Genomic DNA, 19,921 nt, shown 5'->3' with positions numbered 1-19,921 from the left:
GCGCTGGAGTGTGGGCTTGTCCCTCGGTCGCCCTCTCCAACCCGATCGCGCTGCGCAGGTGGCGCTGCGACCCTGAGGACCTTCTCAGGCAGCCCCCCCCGCCCTCGGGCTCTAGCTGAGCCCTTCCTGCAGACCCTGTCCTGCCCGGTCGCCCCTCCGGCCCCCACGCGGGGAATGGTCTCAGGCGGGGGTGAGACAGGGAGGGGACGAAGGCGAGGACTCGAGGCAACAGCTTCGGCACCTCACACTTTTATTGGAGGACGGGTCGGCGCGGCGCTCGGAGTCCAGTCTGCAGAGGGAGAGGGGCGGTCGGTCATTGCGCCGCCCGCTCCGGCTGGTGACCACCGAGCTTCGGCCCCGGGTCGCTCCCTCTCCTCTCCGCTCCCCTGCTGTCTGGATCTGGCCTCCCCGAGCAGCTGCCGCCACCGGCCGCTGTGCCTGCTTCTAGGTCCTGTGGCCAAGTCGCGGCCCCCCAGAAGAGCGACGGACTCGTCCCCGGGGAAATCCTGAGGCCCCAACGTGAGGAGCTTCAGCTCCCTGGACCTGCTGCGTTGCCCGCCACAAACGATTCTAATGTGTAAAATCCTGAGCTCACACCGGCCAGTTCAGGCGATGAGGCTTTGCCTTGTAGGAAAAAGCCACTTTGTCCTTTAGTCACTGCGCTCCCCTGGTGGACTTTAAAATGTGTTTAATCTGTAAAATAATAAGGCATCTGTCAACACCTATGTGGGCAGAGCCTGCCTTCTGCCATGGCCTTGGGGAGCTCTGCAGTCACTGAGTCATTCCTAGTGCACATGCCAGCGACCAGCGGGTCCTGAGTCCCTGCTGTCTGTGTGAGGTCACACCCTCATCCCTTTCCGCTGACCTAGGGGCTGCCTGCCCCTGCAGCTACTATCTTATTTATGGAGGCTCAATCATCTGCTTCCTCTCCTCTAGGGACTTCAGATCTTTAACACAAGTATCAAACAGTGCTTAGAATTCTCTTGGGAATTCTGGGCGCAGCAGGGGTAGAGAGAAACAGGTTGCCGAGGCGGGGCCCGCCACTCGTGTCTCATCCCCCCCACATAGCTCCCAGCCCTTAACTACGGTGGCCAGCGTGGTCTGTGCTGGGTTCCAATGCTCGGGGCCTCTCACTCTACTCACCAACAAGGTCTGCACCAGGCGCTGCTTCCCACGGAGGGGCGGCTGAGCCACGGCCTTGCCCTCCCAGGGCACAAGGTCCTCAGGGGGAGTCAGGGCACCGCTGGGGAGGCTTCGGGCAGTCTGGTGTGGGCTGCCTGTTGCAGTGTCCGGGACCCTTCCTCAGAAGAGAGCCTGAGCTGCCGCCTGCCCCCACCACTGCCCAGGCTTAGGATAGGTGGAGAGCCCCAGCCAGCACTTCCTATGTACTTTCTCCCCTTCAGGCTGGGCTGGCCTGTCACCCACCTGGGAGCCCAGGGGCCAGCTGGAGGCCCCAGGGTGTGACGGAGGCTCGCTTCCCTCCAGGGTACCAGCCATGGGACCAGTGCTGAGCCTTCGAGGGTGTGGGGTGGGTCGTCAGCAGCAGCAGCAGGAGGAAGTCTAGCCTGCAGCTGGCCATGGCAGGGCTGCTCCCACAGACAGTGGACAGCACTCAGGAGTCTGACACCCTCACACATACCCCCTTGTCTAGGTTCCCCTCGGAAAGCTGGCACATCAGGGGTGGCCCTTACTCTTGTGCCTCTGCACCTCATCTTAAGCCTGCAGGAGTCTGAGCCCTGAGAGCTCCATGACCAGGTCAGGAAGGAGGATGCTCCAGGGTACCAGCCTTCTCCCAGGAGGCTCTGCAACACCGGGACACAGAGGCTACCTAGCCTGTTGGTTCTGAGGGTCCTCCCCGTTGGTCCAGCTCACCCCTCCTTCCTTCAGGGAGTTCCAAAATCAAAAGGAAGGTTGGGGAGGGGAAGAGACTTCAGGCTGATGGCTGGTCGGCCAGGGGAGTTCCCCACGGGGACAGGCGGCAATCTCGGTGCCTGTGAGAGCTGGGGGCACCCAGTGCTGGGAGACCCTTGGCCCCGTTTCTTTGCTGCCTGCCATAGCTCCCCCACGGTAGTTAGGGGTGTAGCATACGTGGTGGTGTTTCTACCCCTGTCCTTCCCGTGCCAGGGCAGCAGGCAAAGGAATGGACAGTGAAGTTGTGGGGAAGAGGAAGGAAAAGAGGCTCTTCTAGGGCAAGTGTGGCTGGAGGGGCTTGGGAAGGGGGAGAGGGGCAGTGCACCATCCACCCAGGCCATGGGGCGGGCAGCCCCCTCACTCACCGAGGGACAGCTGTGGACAAGGTGGCTCCTCCTGCAGCAGCGAGACCCCAGCCAGAGGCCCTTGGATTTATTGGACGTGCAGCTCCACCCCTTGCCCCCACCAACCCAGACTCCAGTGACATCTTGAAAGACTGGAGGGGGGGCAGCTTGCCAGCCAGCTTTCCCCCAGCATCTACTCCCTGAGCACACATCAGGCAGCCCTGCCCTGGGGTCACCAGGCAGATGCAGCCCTGTCCACTATCCCACAAGCCTCAAGTCCCTGGAGTTCCTGCTCCAGCCTGGCCTACACCAAGCCTCATCTTCCCACTTCCTGGGGTGTACCCTCAAGCTCCTGCTCTACAGCCCCGAAGAGCCCTCTGGCCTAAAAAGTTTAAGTGTGGTCTGGAGAGGGCAATACCTGGGGATTCCAACTCCCACCCAACTCAGGGGACCTCCAGTGGGGGCCAAAGGGAAGCTCAGCAGCTTGGTAAGAGATCTGGGGAGAGGAGGCTGTGACCTCCTCCACCCCCACTGATCTTGTCCATCTGTAAGATGGTCTGGGTGGGAAATTCTCATGCACACACCTGGGTACCAGCTGGGTCCCTCCAGGTGGGAGCAGGTTTGGATAGGTCATTATCTGCCATGAGTGGTCTCTCCACCCAGGTAGGTGTGTGTGTGTGTGTGTCGCGGGGCAACTGAGGGGGCAGCGCAGCCTCTGTGGAGCCAACAGCAAAGGGTGGGAGTAATTCTGCCCCTCAAGTGCTCACCCAGGACAGATGCCCTGGGTTGCTTGAAAAGGCCCTAGCCCCTTGCCTCCCAGTCTGCGTCACAGGCTCAGCTCTGTACCGCCAGCCCAGCTTCCAGGGGTCAGAGGCCTGTTTACAGGGTTAATAACTAATCTCCACACTTGAGTTGGGCAGTAAACGTGAGCCCCAGGGTCAGGCTTGGCATTGTGGTGGCTAAAGTCTCTGTGAGTCATATCCTGTTGCAAAAAGCAGAGCAGGGGAGTGGGGGGAAGGGGTGGCGGCCCACTGGGCCACAGTCAGTCATAGGCACCTGGGCTTCCAGCAGGACAGGCACATGTGAATTTCCAAACTGACTTATTTAACAGAGACTCGAAATGAATGAAATACTTGCGTGGACTGTATGTTCAGTTAAACTGTTTTGGGAAATAGACTTTCTGTATATATTGGTTAATGAGCTGATTTCTGGGAAAATATCTGCTTTGTTTATTAAAAATGACACTTTGAGTTCAATAAACTAGCTTAGTTCTGGTTTGGATTTATAGAATGTTTTATTCAAAGTCCCTGGCATTTGTTTTAAAAGAGGGATGGGGGCACCTTTATTTTTTCTGTAGTTTGATTATGGCTTTTCCTGAAAAACCGAAACCAGAGCAACTAAGCTGCTCAGCTTGAGGCCTTTGCTCCTGCCAGGGCCTCTGGTCCCTTTCTTTCTGGCAACAGGAATGGCTCTTCCGAAATTCTGATGTCTCCTTCCAGATTATCAACTCTGGAATTCATCTTTGTATCCCTCTGGGCAGAGCACAGGGTCATTTCTTCAGCACTGAGCTCCTCCTCGTGCTCAGCCTGGAGGACACGAGATCGTTCCCGTTGGGGTGATGCTCCTAGCCGGTGCTGAAAGCAGAGGCTCAGAGCTGAATAGAAAAGGGGTGCCCTTGGAGCAGAGGAGGGATATGACCTTGACCAGGTGGCCCCGGTGAAGGATGAGAAGAGGTTAGTTAGCCAGAGGCCTGGAAACGGGGGATGGCAGCAGGGTGATCCAAAGAAACAAAATGGAGAAGCTGCTGGGCTGCCACATGTGGGGTGGGAGGAGCAGAGAATGCTGGCGAAAAGGACCAAGGGGACGGTGGAGGCTGAGGTGGAACCCCTGAATGCCAAGAGCACAGGAGAGAGAGGTGCAGGAAGCAGGACACGCAGACCCCAGGCGTCTTGACCTGAGGAAGGAGACCTCCAAGCAGCAGCTAAAGGGTCAGGATGAGTCACAAAAACCACCACCACCGATGGGGCAGTCGGTGAGCAGAGACAACGGGTTCCTGGGGTTTAGTACCGGATGATGTGGCAGTGAAGGGAGCACAAGGGGGGTGAGTACTGGACTTTTTAAAGATGTCTACCATAAAGAGACTGGCATGTTTGGGGGAGGAGAGTTATGAAGGAAATGGAAAACCCTGAATAATACAAGGAAAAGTAAAGTTGTGAAGAGGGAGGGATGGAGGATACACTATAAGGTAAGGATGAGAAGGGGAGCAGAGAGCTGAGGTAAATCACCATGGACTGCAGCACACAACTGGCCAGGCCACACCGTGGGTACCTGCTCCACACCAGCCAGAGGTGAGGGAGTGATGCAAGATGAGAAGGAGGCAGCACTCGAGAATGGACTTGCTTGTTTGCTGAATGACTTGCTGATCCAACACCCGCCGTCCTCCATCTCCCTGGATTTGGTCTCCCAGAGGCACCACAGGATAGCCTGCAAGGTCTCCTCCCCAAACAGAAATCCCTGACTCTGCCTTTCCTTCATTTATCCACTCTTCATTTGAAACTACTGAGTTTTGAGTTTACCGCCTCTCGGAGTTCCTTAGTTCCTACAGAAAGACTGGATGCCTCTCACGTGCCTCATGCTCAGCTCTCACAAGCTTCCAGAGGTGGTCTGTCGCAGTGCTATGTCTCCCGCAGGCTTCCTCGGCCCCTCTGCACACCGCCCTCCTTCACTCCAGCATCCTGAATATGTGGTGCAGAACTTGGCTCCCCTCTTGGAGCTGCTGAATATTTACCGTTTGTGGGACTCTGAGGCCCTCTGCAACGCGGCTCCACTTGACCTGTCTTCCTTTTCAGTCATCTGAATGTCTAGAATCCCTCAGGTCCAGTTCAAGCCCCGCCTCCTCTAGAAGCACAGTGGCTCTGACCTCTGAGGGTGGGGTCCCACTCTCACTCCTGACAGCCTCTGAGGAGCCCAGGATGTGAGGATGAAGTCCTGGGGGGTAGCATCATGGCTGGGTGGCCCTTGGGCTGGCTCTGCTGCTCACTCCCTCTAGTTGCAGGGCCCTCTCTGCCCTGCACCACCATGGGAACCAGTTAACTCCCCCACTCCTGTGATGAGCCCTCCCAACTGTGTCCCCAGCTAAAGACCACATTTCCCAGCACCTGCTGCAGCTAGGTGTAGCCACGTGACTAGATTGTGGCCAATGGGATGAGTGCAAATGAAAAGTGCAACTTTTGCCTAAAACACACCAAAGTCCTGAAAAACGAAGTTGCTTGCCCTCCCTGTTCTTTCCCCATTCTCGGTTGGAGCATGGACATGGCAGTGACCCAGCTTCAACCATGAGGACAAGAACAACATTCTGAGGGATAGTGAAGTCACAAGACAGAACGATACAGGTCTCTGGACTGGGTAGGCTGTTATGTGAGAAATAAATGAATCTTCGGGCTCTCAAATACCTCAGCCTAGCCTTTTGTCTAATATGTTGGGCTCGAATTCATGCTGGATCTGAAACTCCCACTATGCCTCAGCCTAGCCTTTTGTCCAATATGTTGGGCTCGCATTCATGTTGGATCTGAAACTCCCACTCTAGATCTGAGGCACTTCCACATAAAAGTCCTGAAAATGAGGACAGATATGAAAGGCAATGGAAGCTATTTAACACAATCAAGGTGGATATAAAGACCTGTTCTGGAGAGAGAGACTCAGTCTAGACAGCTCTGTAGCAAAGCACCAGGGACTGAAAAGTCAGACTGGCCTCAGCCCCTGAGCCAAGCTACCTCTCCTCTCTCCTGCACCCCTGCACTTCAGCAGCTCAGTGAGAATGTGTCCTCAGGGAGTGACGCTGGCTGAGACCACTGTACCAAAGATGTACAGGGAGCAGAAGGAGGGTCCTGACAATTAGCAAAGAGCTGGGGCGGGGGCTTCACCTGGTGGCCAGCAGGGCCAGGAACAGCCCAGGAAAGCCCAGCCTGGTATCACTGCACCACCCCAGAGAAAGGGAGAGACATTTCCTCAGGGAGTCAAAGCTTTTATTAGCTGATTATCCCTAGTGTGTGCCAGGGATACCGCTCTGGTCCCTCTGGTCCCCAAGATGGAATGTGTGTGTGTAGGGGGGGGTACTATTTACAGTGGGAGGTAGGGACAGGGGCCTGCACAAAGGTATTGGGCAACCACTTTCCTCAAGAGCTCTTAGAACTTTGTGCTTTTTTCTTAGTTGGTACTGAGCTACCTGGAATAGGTTCTGTGTTTATCTTTTTTAGGAAAAAGATGTACAAACCAAACCACAATCCAGCTCAATTTCCAGGCAGGGGATTTCACGATATCAATCCAAACATCACACTATTTAATTCCCCAATAAAACATTGGAAAAAGGACTATCAGTGCTAACACATTTACATATAAAATCTCCACCTAATAGGTAATAGAAGCCTATGTACCAATTTCTAAAACAGTTGTAAGATATATACACAATTTTGGGTATATTAACAAAACAGAATATTACAAAATATTAAAGAAGGCAATTCTCCTGTTCATGGGCTTCACTGCCTTACTTGAAGTTGGCATAGTCTGAGAACGCGTCGATATATTCCTGCACCACCTTGTAGCAGAACTCGTACTGTTCCTGCAGAGTGAAGGGTATGAAAAAAGCCAGGTTCCTGAAGAGATGCCCCACCTGCAGTTCCTAACAGACCCACTGGTTTTAAATAGAAAACTAAGAGGAAATGATTGTTTTTGGACTTCCACCTCTGCCCTGATTTGTCCGCCAGAGTTCTGACAGCGTCCCCTTGGGGCTGGGGAGCCAGTCTTCTACAACCAGAGATGACAACCCTGGGCCCTGTGAGGTCTGACAGGAGTGTGCTAGGCCAGCAGACAGCAGGCCGGGGAGGTGACTCAGTGTGGCTGGGACACACTCTGCTCTCAATGGCTCATCTCCTCCCACACCCCTTGAAATTAACTTTTCTTTCCCCCTCCAACATTTCTAGTGCCATGGGATTCTCGAAAACCTTTCTGGATGTCTGTCTGCCACACTTGGGAGTTAACGGAGGATCTAGATGTTGAGTCAGATCCTTTTAATGGAACCTGAGCAAAACAGAGGGAGTCAGAAAGATGCACTTGGAGTGCACTTGGACTCCTGGGTCGTTCCCACCCCAGGGCCCATGGACTAGTGAAGAGCCCTATGGGATACCAGACACCATCTGCTAACCTCCACAGGGGGCCCTCACATCTCTTGCTGGTGACAGAGGCTGTGCTCCCATTGCTATGCTGCCCCCACCACGGCTCTCCTTGTCTGTCTGAAGCACCCTGGGGAAGGGTCTGGGAGTCTCTTGACTCCCAAGTGGGCCTCTCAGAAGTGCTTCCTCCCTGAGCTGGCCCTGACAGGCAGGGACTGCAGATGGTGTCTGTGCACGTCCCAGGGAGGGCATGGACAAATATGTGGCGAGGCATACCAGTGTCTGGACCATGTGTGGCCTCTGCAGCCGCAGGCTCTTGACGGTCTGGAAGACATCCAAAATCCCCTCTGCTTTCACCCGCTCCAGGACTGTGCTCAGGGCACAGAAGGTCCCCGTTCTTCCTGCCCCTGCGCTGTAACAAAGCAGACATACTTACTGTACCTGTGCCAGGAGGTGAGTGACAGTGGTGATGAGCAGACCAAGGCTGAGCTCAGGAGGTCTGTGTACACAACTGCATGCATGTGTACACAATTGCATGACTGTAGTTTTAAGACTGCAGTGCTTGTTTTATGAGACTTACTCTCTTGCTGGTTTGGGAGAAACAAGCAACCATGTTGGGAAGGTCCACGTGACAAGAAACAGAGGCCCTCAGTCCAGCAGCCTGTGGGGAACTAAGTGCTGCCAACAATGATGTGGTGAGAATGGAAGCAGATCTTTCCCTAATTGAGCCTCACACGGAACTGCAGCCCTAGCCAGCAGCTTGATTGTGGCCTTGTGAGACCCTGAAGTGGAGGACCCAGCTAAGTCGTGCTCAGACTCCTGACCACAGAAACTGAGAGATAATAAATGTGTGTTATTTTAAGATGCAAGTTTATGGTCCTATTACACAGCAGCTGATGACCAATATAGCTGGCTTCAGAGAGAAGTACAGCCAACCTACCCACTCAACTGGGGGATGCAGAGGATGACACCAGGGCAGGGAGCTGGGAGCATGTGGAAGTCCTTTTCTAATTGCTTCTGCTTTCTTAGTGAAAGAAGAAACACTGTCATCTGTTAAACATGAGGATGGGAGAAGAGCTGCTGGAGGCCGAGGAGAGGAGGTGTGAGAACATCATGTAGGACAAAGGTTGGCAAACTTCTGTAAAGGGCCAGACAGAAAATATTTGAGGTTTTGCTGGTCAAGAGGCAATACTGAGTTATAATGCATAATTGCGATTTGTAATGTACCAAGCAGCAGTGTGATGGATGAGAGCGCCACATATGGTCTCTGTCCTGACTACTCAACTCAGCCACTACAGCAGGACAGCAGTCATGGCCACCATGTAAACGAATGTGTGGCTGTGTTCCAACAGGACCTTATTTATGTACGCTGAACTTTGAATTTCATATAATTTTCATGTGCCATGATAATCTTTTAATTTTTTCAAAAATATTTGGAAAATGTTAAAAAAAAAAAAAAGAAAAAAAATGTTCTTAATTTGCGGGCCATATAAAAACAGGTGGCAGGCCAGATTTGGCCATGGGCCTCCCCTAGGCCTGGAAGAGTGGGAGATGCAGAAGGACTGCAGGGCAGCAGCAGGGACCAGCCACGAGGTTAGAGGTCACACATTTAAAATGAGTCCCGTAAACACGATTGTCTGCTTTTCTTCAGCCACATTCAGCTGCATGGGTGTAGGTGCTGGGCAGCCAGAGAATTTGGGGTTTGCCAAGAGAGGGTGACCAAGGGTGAGAGGAGCATGGGAAATAAAAGAGTGTGTGTGTAAGAAGTAATTCTCTGACTTTAAATTTTGCCAATTCAGTGTCTTTACTCCCATTTCTCAGATTACTAGTCAGATTTAGCATCTTTTCATTTTTATTGTCTATTTGTATTAGGTTGATGTCCTTTGCCACTTTTAAAAAAAAATATTTTTTAAAGGTTTATTTTTGTACAATTAATAAATAGCATAGTTCAAGTTTCAGAAGGGCCCATTTCTTAGCCGCTCAGTTCTCCCACCGATGTCATTACATCCTCGTGTGTCCTTGTAGGAACAGTCTCAGCACATACAGATTCCTCGTTAATGTCCGAGCTCCGTGTCAGGAGGACACACCACGGCTCACCGCAAACGTGCGCAGAGCATCCCAATCTTGTACTATTACAGGCAGTGTTTCAACCCTCAGAACAACTGCTTTTTGGCCACGTGCAAGAACATTCAGTGGATACATTTTTGAAGGTTTTTCTATTAATTTTTCTATTTTCAAAACCAACTTGTAGAAATTTTAGATTTATTCTTCCTTCCCGTTTAAAGGGTATAGCTTTTCTCCTGACTGTAAAGTACAAGCTTGTGGTAAAAAAATTATAAAATGCAATCTCAAAGAACATGCCCAAATAAAATTAACTTTTTCCCTTGAAACAACAAGTCCTCTAACCATCTTTCTTCCTTCTGTCGGTGACACCAGCCACCATCCGTAACCCCAGCTCAAACCTGGGGGACATCTTTGACTCCTCTTCTCGTTCAGCCTATGTATTTAGTCTTGCTCATTTTTCCTCAAACTGTTTTTTCAAAATATCCCCCATCCTTCTCTTTTCCTGTGCTTTTTAAGGAGTCCAGGCCCTTAGCCCCCACCACCCAGCTGGTCTCTCTACTGCCAGTCTTCCCTGGCTGCTCTCCCCTGTACAGCATCACCACCCCAACTGCTCCAATATCTTAATGTTCTTGGTTACCTCACACTTAATAGGCTGAGTTCAAATGCCAAGGTCCTGGCTTATCTTCTGGCCCTGTTCTGGTCACGAAGTCTGACCAATGCGCTCGCCAACGCTCCACTCTCGCCCTCCCTGCTGCCTGCCTCTCATCGCTCTCTCCCACTCTGAGGCCGGGGCTATGGTACCTGCAGTGCACGGTGATAGGGTGGTTCCCTGACTGCTGCTGCTGCTTCTGCACGGCTGCGATGATGCTGATCATGCCCTTCCCGTCGCTGGGAATGCCCACTTCAGGCCAGCCATGGAAGTGGAACTGCCGGATCTGCCGGCTCTTGTTCTCCTTTAGCAAAAAGTGGAGTCAGGAGGCAGGGGCACTCCTGTTCTTCCCGTGGGAGGCACACCACCAGCCACCCATCTTACCCTGGTGTTAGTGACCAGGAGGTCTCGGACGGTGTAGCTCTCACATTCCTCCTCCTTCTTCAACTCCACTGTGATGTCTCCATAGGACACCAACCCGTCAGATGGCCAGTACTGGGCACACTTCTCCTGGAGGGGCAAATGGGAGAGACGAGAGGCTCAGATGACCACGTAAGGTAGAGGCAGGGCTGCCCCATGAGCAGCCTGACCCCTCGCTCAGGACAGCTACCTCTCACTCAGACACACTTCCTCCCCAAGGTATTAAAAACTCAGAGGATTAGTACATTACTTAACATCATTCTAATTAACTTCTGATCCTCACCAGGGCATCTATATTTAAAAACTTAATCCCACTACCAGATACACAGCCTATTGATGGTATTTATTTATAGTCTAATTTGCAACACTGCAGGGTCTGGTGAAGAACTCTAACCATCCACCTCATAGCTATATCCAACATTCGATGGTTGGGTGGAAGAGGAGGAGGAGTGAATGTCTTTGTTCTAATTCCCTTTTTTTTTTGTTTATTGGTTTTGGTTGCTCCTTTGGGTGCTTCCATAGTTTATGGCTACTTATATGTCAGACTTTAATCCAGATCAAAAACCAAACCCACTTATGTAACCACCCCACCATGGGGCTTCACCACAGTCCTGTTCATGGCATACTTCTATCCTTCTTATCTTTATCACTTGAATCTGCAATGGTACCTTCAAGTTGCTAGCACTTGCACTTCTGTCCTTGCTAGAGAGGTAGGAGATGATTTACTGACTGTCTTTGCTTGCTCCTGGCTCAATTCTCCCTACAGTGTGAGCTCCTTGTGGGCAGGGGCTGTCTGTTTTCATCGTTGTATTCCCAGCACCTTGCACAATGCCTGGCATATGGAAAGCTCTCAGTAAATATCTGGTAAATGAATTTGTTCAATGTCTGTGGAACAAGTTAGGGTATAAATACATAAATAAAACAAAGCAAAGTTAAACTATCCATTACTTTAGGGCATTTTTTGGTAAGACCTTAGATACCTCACTAGTGGTCATTTAAAAAATCCTAAACCATAAAACCCCTAAAAGGTCTTAGAAAAGATCTGGAAAAATTAAGTGGAAGTAGAAAAATTATTATGGTTTCAGAGTCCAAATAAAATCACTATTAAAATCCCATTTTACCATCATGCATGTGAAAATATGCTTTATGTCATTAGTTCTCAGAGAGATGATACCATTACATGCCCACTTGGATGGCTAAGATAACAGAAAACAACAAATGCTGGTGAGGATGTGGGAAAATTGGAACCCATATCCATTGCTGGTGGAAATGCAAAATGGTATAGTCATTGCAGAAAACAGTGTGGCAGTTCCTCAAAAAACTAAAAATAGAACTCCCATATGACTCAGCAATTCTACTCCTAGGTGTACACCCAAACGTCTTGAAAGCAGCCACTTGTATACTAATCTCATTGCAGCATTATTCGCAATAGCCAAAAGGTGGAAATAACCTAAATGCCCATCAGCAGATGAATGGAAAAATAAAATGTGGTATATACATACAATGGAATACTACTCAGTCAGAAGGAGAAACGATGTCTTGATACAGGCTACAATGTGGATGCAGTCTGAACACATTATACTGAGTAAAATAAGTCAATCACAAAATGACAAATATTGGATGACCTCACTTACATTAAAAGACAAGGGCAAAAAAAAAAAAAAGGCACTTTTAGTGACTCTTCTTGTGTTTCACTCAGTAATCCCTTTACAAATGACAGTGAGCTCATTTAAAAACAAACAAAACCAGGATTTATTAAATGGTGGATAAAGGAAATGCCACAGACCAGTGTTTTTTCATCTGTGCCCTGGGGATGTCTTGGAGTGCGCTTCACGAATTTATGTGTCATCCTTGCTTGCACTGGGGCCATGCTAATCTCTGTACTGTTCCAACTATAGTATATGTGCTACCTAAGTGAACACCCTGGGGATGTCTTGGGCCTGGGGGCTCTGGGCCTTCTCTTCACCCAGAGAACTTTTTTCTTTATACTGGGTATTGGTGAGTGGAATGATTTTTGCTACCATAGTTGCCTCCCAGCACTGCCTCTACACAGTTTATCAGCCAGCACTGAAGATTGGGGCTTTAAAACCATTAGAACTGCTAGGTTTCAGTGGGCATGACAGTGCCAGCGTGGGTGAGCTGGAGAAAGAGGGCAATTTCCTTAGAGGAGGGGTTGAGATCTTAATGGTTAACACTCAGATGAGAAAATGAAATACTGTTCCACACCTTCTAGAAATTTTAGATGTTATTACTTTAGGCAAAGTGGCAACACAGAGAAGAAAGAGGACAGAATGGAAGGATGTCTCTGGGGAGAGGCTGGGGGAATACTGAGAGAGTCCCCTCCTAGGGCTGTAGTCAGGGAGTTGGTTGACAGTGAAAGCAAGCAAAAGCCTGCTCTAGCTGATGAATGGGGACAACTGTCCAAGGTGGTTACATACGATCTGGACCAACCCAAGACGGAAGATGAGCGCTGTTCAGTGAGCCTCATGGTGACACAGCTATTATAGGTAGGGAAAGTAAGGTGTGTTAACAGAAAACAAGTCTGATAAATTTATGGGGTTAAGACTTAAGGGATGGTATGAAGTAAAGGAGCTCTGGGGATACAGTGGTTAGGTGCTTGGTAACCAAAAGGTCAGTGGTTCAAATCCACTAGCCGCTCCATGGGGGAAAGATGTGACGGTTTGCTTTTGTAAAGATTTACAGTCTTGGAAACCTTATGAGACAGTTCTACTCTGTCCTATAGGGTTGCTATGAGTCTGAATCTCCTTCCCAACAATGGGTTATGAAGAGAAGACTATTACAGATGTTGGACTGATGGTGGAAAATTATCCTACTCAGCTACGTGAAGGCTACGGGATTTATTTAAATTAGCCCTCCGCACGGCAGATGTAGGAAGCAGGTTGGACTCAAAAGCAAAGCCAAGCTATGTGATAGGCAACAGTACTCCAGAGGTGCCTCTCCTGTTCGTGGGGAAGGAGGTGGCAGAAAGCGCTGTTCCAGAAGTGGCACTAGTTCAGTTGGTTGAGTTGACTGAAGGCAAAATTTTGCGAAGGCGGCAAAGGCTTTGAAATATTCAACACGGGCAGCTTCAGTTCAGAGATCTGTTGGGGTGACTCTCTTCTGGGATAAAGAGGGGGACACAGGGGCTCCTGCCTTCCTTAGGAGGCAAACCATGGGCCTCAGGAATCTGGAGCAGGGGGGAGCACTGGCTGTAGCCACTGTAGCCAGGGCTAAAAAAAGCCTTTGGATTCTACTGAGGATAGAGATGTGAGAGAGAAGAGCTGGAGACCAGCCTGTGGGACTACAAGGCCACACCAGACATGGGGCCCTACTCTCCAGAATCAGAGGCTGTGACCCATCTCAGAAACCATCCCCATTCAGCATCAGGGGACAAAGAAAATGAAAGCTAGAGGATTTCAAATAAAGTGCAACTCTAAGAGGAAGAAAGACCTAACTAAGCCTGGGGACTACATACCACCACTAAAAGTTTCTAAATTTTGTATGTATGGGTGGATTTTCCCACATGATCTCATGAAGCAGAGTCATGACTGACCGACTGATGGAATCATTCAAAAATACGTATCAAAAACACAGACTATGTTTCAGGCACTGTGCTAGGTTCTGAGGACAAAGCACCAACAGAGGGACAGGATCTTTGCCCACCCCACCCTCAGCTTGGATGAAGTAAGGATCGAACAGAAGGGAAGATAGTATGAGGTTGGAGAGGCCTTGGAGACCAGTGAGGATGCACAATGAAAAGCCCTAAGAAGATTTTAAGACAAGGAATGACATGATTAGATTTATAGTTTCAAAAGAGTCACTGGCTATTGTGTGAGGAAGTAACTACAAGGGGGTAGGAACGGAAGCTGGAAGACCTGTTTCGAGGCTACTTCAGTGAGAGGTGATGATGGCCTGGGTGAGAGTGGCAGCAGTTTAACTGGAAAGAAGTGTATGTGCTCAGAATAAACCAGGACTCACTGACAGACTGAAGGTGGCTGGGGTTGGTGGTGGTGGTGACGTAAGAGAACAGCAGTAATGAAGTTAACTCATAGATTTTTTGTTTAAGCAAGTGGGTAGAAGATAGTACTGTTTACTGAGATGGGGAGGAGTGGGGTAGATTAGCAAAGCCAGGAACCTTACCCCCAAACCTCTTACCTCACTAGTATTAATGATGACCAAAGACCTACAAAGTCTTGACTGTTGAATAAGTACATATGCTAGGAAGAACAGCTAATGAGTTTAATCACCAATTAGAACTGAAAAAAATCTTGACATAATAGAACATTAAAAAGAGGGTGAGCAAATATGTATAAAATTTTGTATCAAAGTTAAAAAAATAAACTGCTCAAGTACAGATAAGGAAAATGTGGCTTGGAACAACTACTGTAAAAATTTTTTTAGTGTTTTTCATTTTTAATTGATTGGCAAATTCAGTGAGTCATGAGTGGGTGCCATCCTTAATTCCCACCCCCCCCCCCCCCCGCCCCATCCAGTTCATTCCACCTCTTCCATCTCTTGGGACAGGCCCCTTCTCACCAACCCCTGCTGAGTCCAGGCCACCAGCACTACTGCCACAGCTTCCTCTCTGCTTTTGGCTTTCTCATTTCTAATTTGTCCTCACTGTAGACAGAGGGATTTTTTAAAAAAATACAAATCTGACATTGTCAATGGCTCTTTAACTGCTTTATAAAGTCCCAACTCTTCACTGTGGCTTTGTTGTCAGTTCTGACTCACGACGACATCAGTGTGCTGAGTATAACTGCTCCACAGAGTTTTCAAGGCTGTGACATTTTGGAAGCAGATTGCCAGGCCTTTCTTCTCAGGTGCCTCTGGGTGGGTTCAAACCATCGATCTGTTAGCCAGCAGTTGGATGTTTACCTGTTTGCATCACCCAAGGACTCCATTCACTATGGCTTAGAAGGACCTTTATCACCAGGCCCTCGCTAGCTTCTCCAGGCTTATTCTCTCAGTTCTGATCCCTGTTAGGTCATACTCTAGGCATAGTGACCCACCCATTCACCACAATGTACAACCTCAATAGAAAGAGCTTTTAAAATAAGTACTGACTGAACATGACTGGGCCGCGCTGTAACGCAGAGTTCTGTGAGACTGAAAGCGCTCAGCAGAGGCTGTCTGATTGTGACTCAGGAGTAGTGTTAAGAGATTTCCTATACTGAGTGGGAGTTGACCCAAGGGGCCTCTAATGCCCTTCTACTTTTTAATTGATTTGAAAGCTTTCTTCTTTAAAAGATTTGTTTGTTGTTACTAAATGTTTCTTATTTTTGTTATTTCTCAAATTTCTATTGTTTTCCTTTGCGTACTCTGCCAAGAGGCAACCCATCTTCCCAGAAGTCCTCTAGTTCATTTCTCTGGCTCGAAAGGCAGCCCCTTCCTAGGAACACTCACATGGGTTCCACTTCAGAGCCTTGGTCTGGCTCTGACTCCTTATCTCTCTAGCTCTGGCCTGCCTGGGGAGGTGGGGAGGAGCGGCTGTGCATAAAGACTAGGCTGGGGGCCAGGGGATGGGGAGAAGGGCTGTATTCAGGAAAAACAAAATATGAGAGTGTGAGTGCCTGGGAATCAAATGGAAGCTCAGACCTTTATTGCTTTCCCAGTCCTGGGAGAACCTGCTGATTGTTCAGACACTCTGCCTAGATACAGTTCTTTGGACAGTTTAGGTCAGCAAAAAAGTCCATACATCCCTGCCAACCCCCACCCCACCACTTTTCCCCGCTGCCTGTCTCCCACAGCACCAGGGCCTTTCTGAACTCACCTGGCCTCTCTCCTCCAGTTCTGTGAGCATCACGATGGAGCAGGATTTCCACTCCCAGATCATCCGCCAGAAGTCCTCAATTGTGTGGAGAAGAGGGCCCTGACTGGCGATGTAGGAGTCCTTCTGCCGGTAGCCCTATACAGGCCAGGCCAATTGCAGGGGAGGGGTTAGTGAAGACAGAGCTGTCTGGGAGTCAGGGAGAGAGGCCACTGGGAAGGGATGGGAGCTGCTTAGAGGCAAACTCATTTCAGGCAGTGTTCCTCTCTGGCCAAGGACCACATCACTGTCAACACGCAGGTCTCTTTCTACGAGGGGCACAGATCAACTGCTAGGGAAGGGTGGTGGAGCTAGGACGCAGAGAGCAGGAGTGGGAAATCAGAGGTCAGCTTCTTTGGCTGTGGTTTGTGTCATAAACTTTCTCCTCCAGGTATCACTCTGGCACATGCCCTGTTTCTTTCGTGCAGGGCAGGTGGGTGGGTGGGCATCACCTCTGTATTGACTGACTCAAGGACAATCCCTCCAAGCAGGTATGTGAGGGCGGGGGTGCAAGCCAGCTGAATCTCCCGCTGTGTTGGGAGTTCAGGGGACACACCCACCACTTACATCAATGAACGATGCATTCACATAGTCTGTGTTCTCCTCACCCCTCTTTACTGGAATGATCACTCTGTTGAATTCATCTGCAAGAAGGACAGCAGCTTGTGGCTCCCCAGAATCATTTATCCTCTCCCTCTCCTCCTATCTTTACTTCTCCACCCTGGGCCCTGAGCAGGTAATATCCCAGCTGTGCAAGGACATGTTTGTTCTTACCCTAGGAGGTAAAAAAGCCCTTTGGCCTTTATGCTTTTATTTTCAGAAACCACTAAAGAACTGGGAGCAACAAGTGGCAATGTCCTAATTCTTGTCTCCAAGCAGGATGATCATTAACTAGCACCTGAGAAGGGGAAGAGGTGGGGGGAATCGGGGGATGGGGCTTTGGGATGGAGAGAGGGCTCTTACAGGGAATGATCTGTAAAACTCGGTTCTTCTTCATGTTGGCTGGGAGGTTTCCAGTCCGCATCTTGTCATTCTGGATTTTGATGGATGTTAATTTCTGAATTGGGAAGAGGAAGAGAAACATCATTACTAATTCCCAGTAACTAAACTTGACAAGGTTATGCCTGTCACTGGGCCCGATCTCCAGGCCACTCTGGCCACATGCTGCTCTTCTCACCAGAGCCCTGATCTCCACCTCCATGTGTTCTTGTTGGAACATTACTTCTCCTATCTCTAAGCTCAGTGAACAAGCAAAGACAGTGTCCGGGCAGCACTACCTTCCTGGCGTCTTTGAACCCTTCTGGTATTCTCTTTGCCTGTGACTTTATGATCCTGGGGCAAGGATCCCAGCATAGTAGGAGGGAGTGTGCCCATCTTGCCTCCCTCCCTTCCTGCTGACTCTTTAGAAAAACTTATTCAAATGTACATCTTCCCTTTCTCCGATTTGCAGTTCCTTCTTGATTCTTGCTTCTCAAAGCATAGCTTGCAAGGCAGCAGCACTGCTTCATGTTATTAGAACTGCAGAGTCTCAGGTCCTACTCCAGGCCTACTAAATTAGAACCTGCATTTTAACAGGATCCCAAGGAAATTCATGTGCACATCATAGCTGGAGAAGGACTGTCCTAAGGAAACTGGTCCTCCCCACCTCAACCCAGAATAGACTGGTTCTGGGAGCACTCTTGTTGGTGAGTGTGTGACATATTCCTTAGGTATGTTGAAAACCATTGTATATTATCATAGAGCAGGGATCAGCCATCTGCTGGCCAAACCCGGCCTGCTGCCTGTAAGTAAAATTCTACTGGCACACAGTCATGCTCATTTGTTTACATATTGTCTATGGCTGCTTTTGTAGTTGTGACAGACACCTTTTGGCCTGCAAAATCTAAAACATTTACTCTCTGGCCCTTTACAGAAAAAGCTTGCCAGAAGCCTGGCATAGAGAGAAGTAAACACACAGGTATGACCATTCAAGATCCCAGGACAGTGGTTCTTAACTTTTGCTGTTTGTTATCATCACCTGAGGGCTTAAAAAAAAAATGCCATTGCCTTTTTTTTTTTTCCTTTTAAATAACACAACTCAAATGATTCTAACTGCAAGGAGGCCTGAGGATAACTAGGGTATGAGTAAAGAGACCCTCTCCTTAACCACCTCGCCTCTCAAGGGGATTCACCATTTGTGGGTAAATGCACAAGGAGCCAAACATCCCATAATCCCCAGACTGCATGGATCTTTCAGTCTCAAAGACTGAAACTCAAACCAAAACCCACTGCCATCGAATCGATTTCAGACTCACGGCAACCCTATAGGACAGGGTAGTACGGCCCATAGGGTTTCCAAGGCTATAATCTTTATGGTAGTGGACTGCTGTATCCCTCTCCAGCAGAGTGGCTAGTGGGTTTGAACTGCCGACCTATCGGTTAGCAGCCAAGTGCTTTAACCACTGTGTCACCAGGGCACCTTGGTCCAGTTCCAACTCACCTTAAACTCCTCCTCTAATCCATTGTTGCTGGTCCCCGGAATTCTGTTGTAAATTTTCTGCAGGTGGGTGTCTAGAGAGGTCACTTCCAGTTCTGTATCCCCATAGAGATAATGTTCCAGAAGGGCTTGGTAGATGAAGACGTACTGCATCTGCAATGGGGATGATGCCCGAGCTCCCACCACACCCATCACGGCCTTGTGATGCCAGATCACCCCCTCCTACCCTTGACATCACTCCAGCCCACTTTTCCTTTGATTCTAGCAGAGATAAAAGGATTCAATCTTGTCCCAATTTAGTGAAGCAGGACTTGAAATGCACGAGTCTCTCTGGGGGTGTTTAGCTTAGGAGAGAGGGTCCTAGTCTGGCTTGCAGGTGCCAGAAGCCTGGAGAGCAGGACAAACCCAACTCCTGCTCATTCCGAGAGCGCAGATTCAATAGTTTGAGGGGGCTGTCAGAAACCGGAGAAACACAAACCCTGTGACAGTCTGGCCCTAGCCTACTGCCAGCCTTGCCTCCCAGGGCTGTGCCTTTGAAGCCCATACCCTAACCACAGAGCCAATCCTACTACTGCTCCCAGACGTGGCCAAGCTGTCACAGCTCTGTGGCACTAGCTCTCTCTGCTGCCTGACATGCCCGCTCCCCTCAGGAACTGTCTTTCATCCTTAAAGTCTAGTGAAAATGACACCAGTTTTCCTGACTCCCCAGGCATGAAGCTACAACCTCTGTGACTCAAGTTTCTTTTAATACAGAATTTGCAGGGGCCCTTCATTACACTATCTGATGATAATTTACAATAACCTGTGGGGTGGAGTGAATCCATGAGGTGGGCAGATGTTTTGGGCCTAGAATACCTCCACCCTCACCTCACCCGCACAGCACTCACATCTGTCTGCACCATCTGGCACCGCTGCGCTCGGATCCGGCTCACAAAGCCATACACGTCCACTTTCCTCTCTGTGTGCATCATGTCCAGCATGGCATCAATGACGACAAAGGTACCCGTGCGCCCGACACCCGCACTGCAGCCAGAGAGCAGGGATGTTAGCGGGATGGCCAGAAGGCCTTATGAGGACATA

General features: G+C 49.7%; 2 protein-coding genes and 1 non-coding gene across 10 annotated transcripts in view; all 3 read right to left on the bottom strand.

The window, feature by feature from the left end:
• Window positions 1-183: 183 nt before the first annotated feature.
• LOC126067699 (progonadoliberin-2) lies at window positions 184-1,579 on the bottom strand. Of its 2 annotated transcripts, none has more exons than XM_049869826.1 (3): window positions 1,426-1,579; window positions 1,144-1,301; window positions 184-289 (listed from the first exon to the last, which is right to left on the bottom strand). In XM_049869826.1, exons 1-3 carry the CDS (start codon window positions 1,577-1,579, stop codon window positions 251-253), a joined length of 351 nt encoding a protein of 116 aa, XP_049725783.1. In that variant the 3' UTR covers window positions 184-250. The 2 variants fall into 2 exon arrangements, with proteins under 2 accessions (XP_049725783.1, XP_049725784.1); XM_049869827.1 differs by having other exon boundaries at window positions 1,144-1,277.
• A 1,963-nt stretch (window positions 1,580-3,542) lies between these two features.
• PTPRA (protein tyrosine phosphatase receptor type A) overlaps window positions 3,543-19,921 on the bottom strand; it is a 146,461-nt gene continuing 130,082 nt past the window's right edge. For 4 of the 7 annotated variants that reach the window (XM_049869517.1, XM_049869514.1, XM_049869515.1 and 1 more), the window contains 9 exons: window positions 19,729-19,864; window positions 18,845-18,994; window positions 17,329-17,422; window positions 16,933-17,009; window positions 16,330-16,464; window positions 10,521-10,646; window positions 10,289-10,440; window positions 7,700-7,835; window positions 3,546-6,873 (listed from right to left, as the gene is read on the bottom strand). In XM_049869517.1, the coding sequence (XP_049725474.1) occupies window positions 6,799-6,873; window positions 7,700-7,835; window positions 10,289-10,440; window positions 10,521-10,646; window positions 16,330-16,464; window positions 16,933-17,009; window positions 17,329-17,422; window positions 18,845-18,994; window positions 19,729-19,864 (1,081 nt within the window). In that variant the 3' untranslated portion in view covers window positions 3,546-6,798. Of the gene's footprint in view, window positions 6,874-7,699; window positions 7,836-10,288; window positions 10,441-10,520; window positions 10,647-15,048; window positions 15,386-16,329; window positions 16,465-16,932; window positions 17,010-17,328; window positions 17,423-18,844; window positions 18,995-19,728; window positions 19,865-19,921 lie in introns of those variants that run through there. The other 3 variants (XM_049869519.1, XM_049869520.1, XM_049869518.1) reach the window with 2 other exon arrangements.
• On the bottom strand, window positions 12,371-12,478 carry LOC126067867 (U6 spliceosomal RNA). Its single transcript, XR_007515480.1, has one exon. It is a non-coding gene; the product is annotated as a U6 spliceosomal RNA (small nuclear RNA).

The sequence above is a fragment of the Elephas maximus genome, chromosome 25 (genome assembly GCF_024166365.1).
Source record: "Elephas maximus indicus isolate mEleMax1 chromosome 25, mEleMax1 primary haplotype, whole genome shotgun sequence".
Classification (NCBI taxonomy): domain Eukaryota; kingdom Metazoa; phylum Chordata; class Mammalia; order Proboscidea; family Elephantidae; genus Elephas; species Elephas maximus.
Note: the sequence above shows the minus strand (reverse complement) of the source record. Positions and strands in the feature narration are given on the sequence as shown.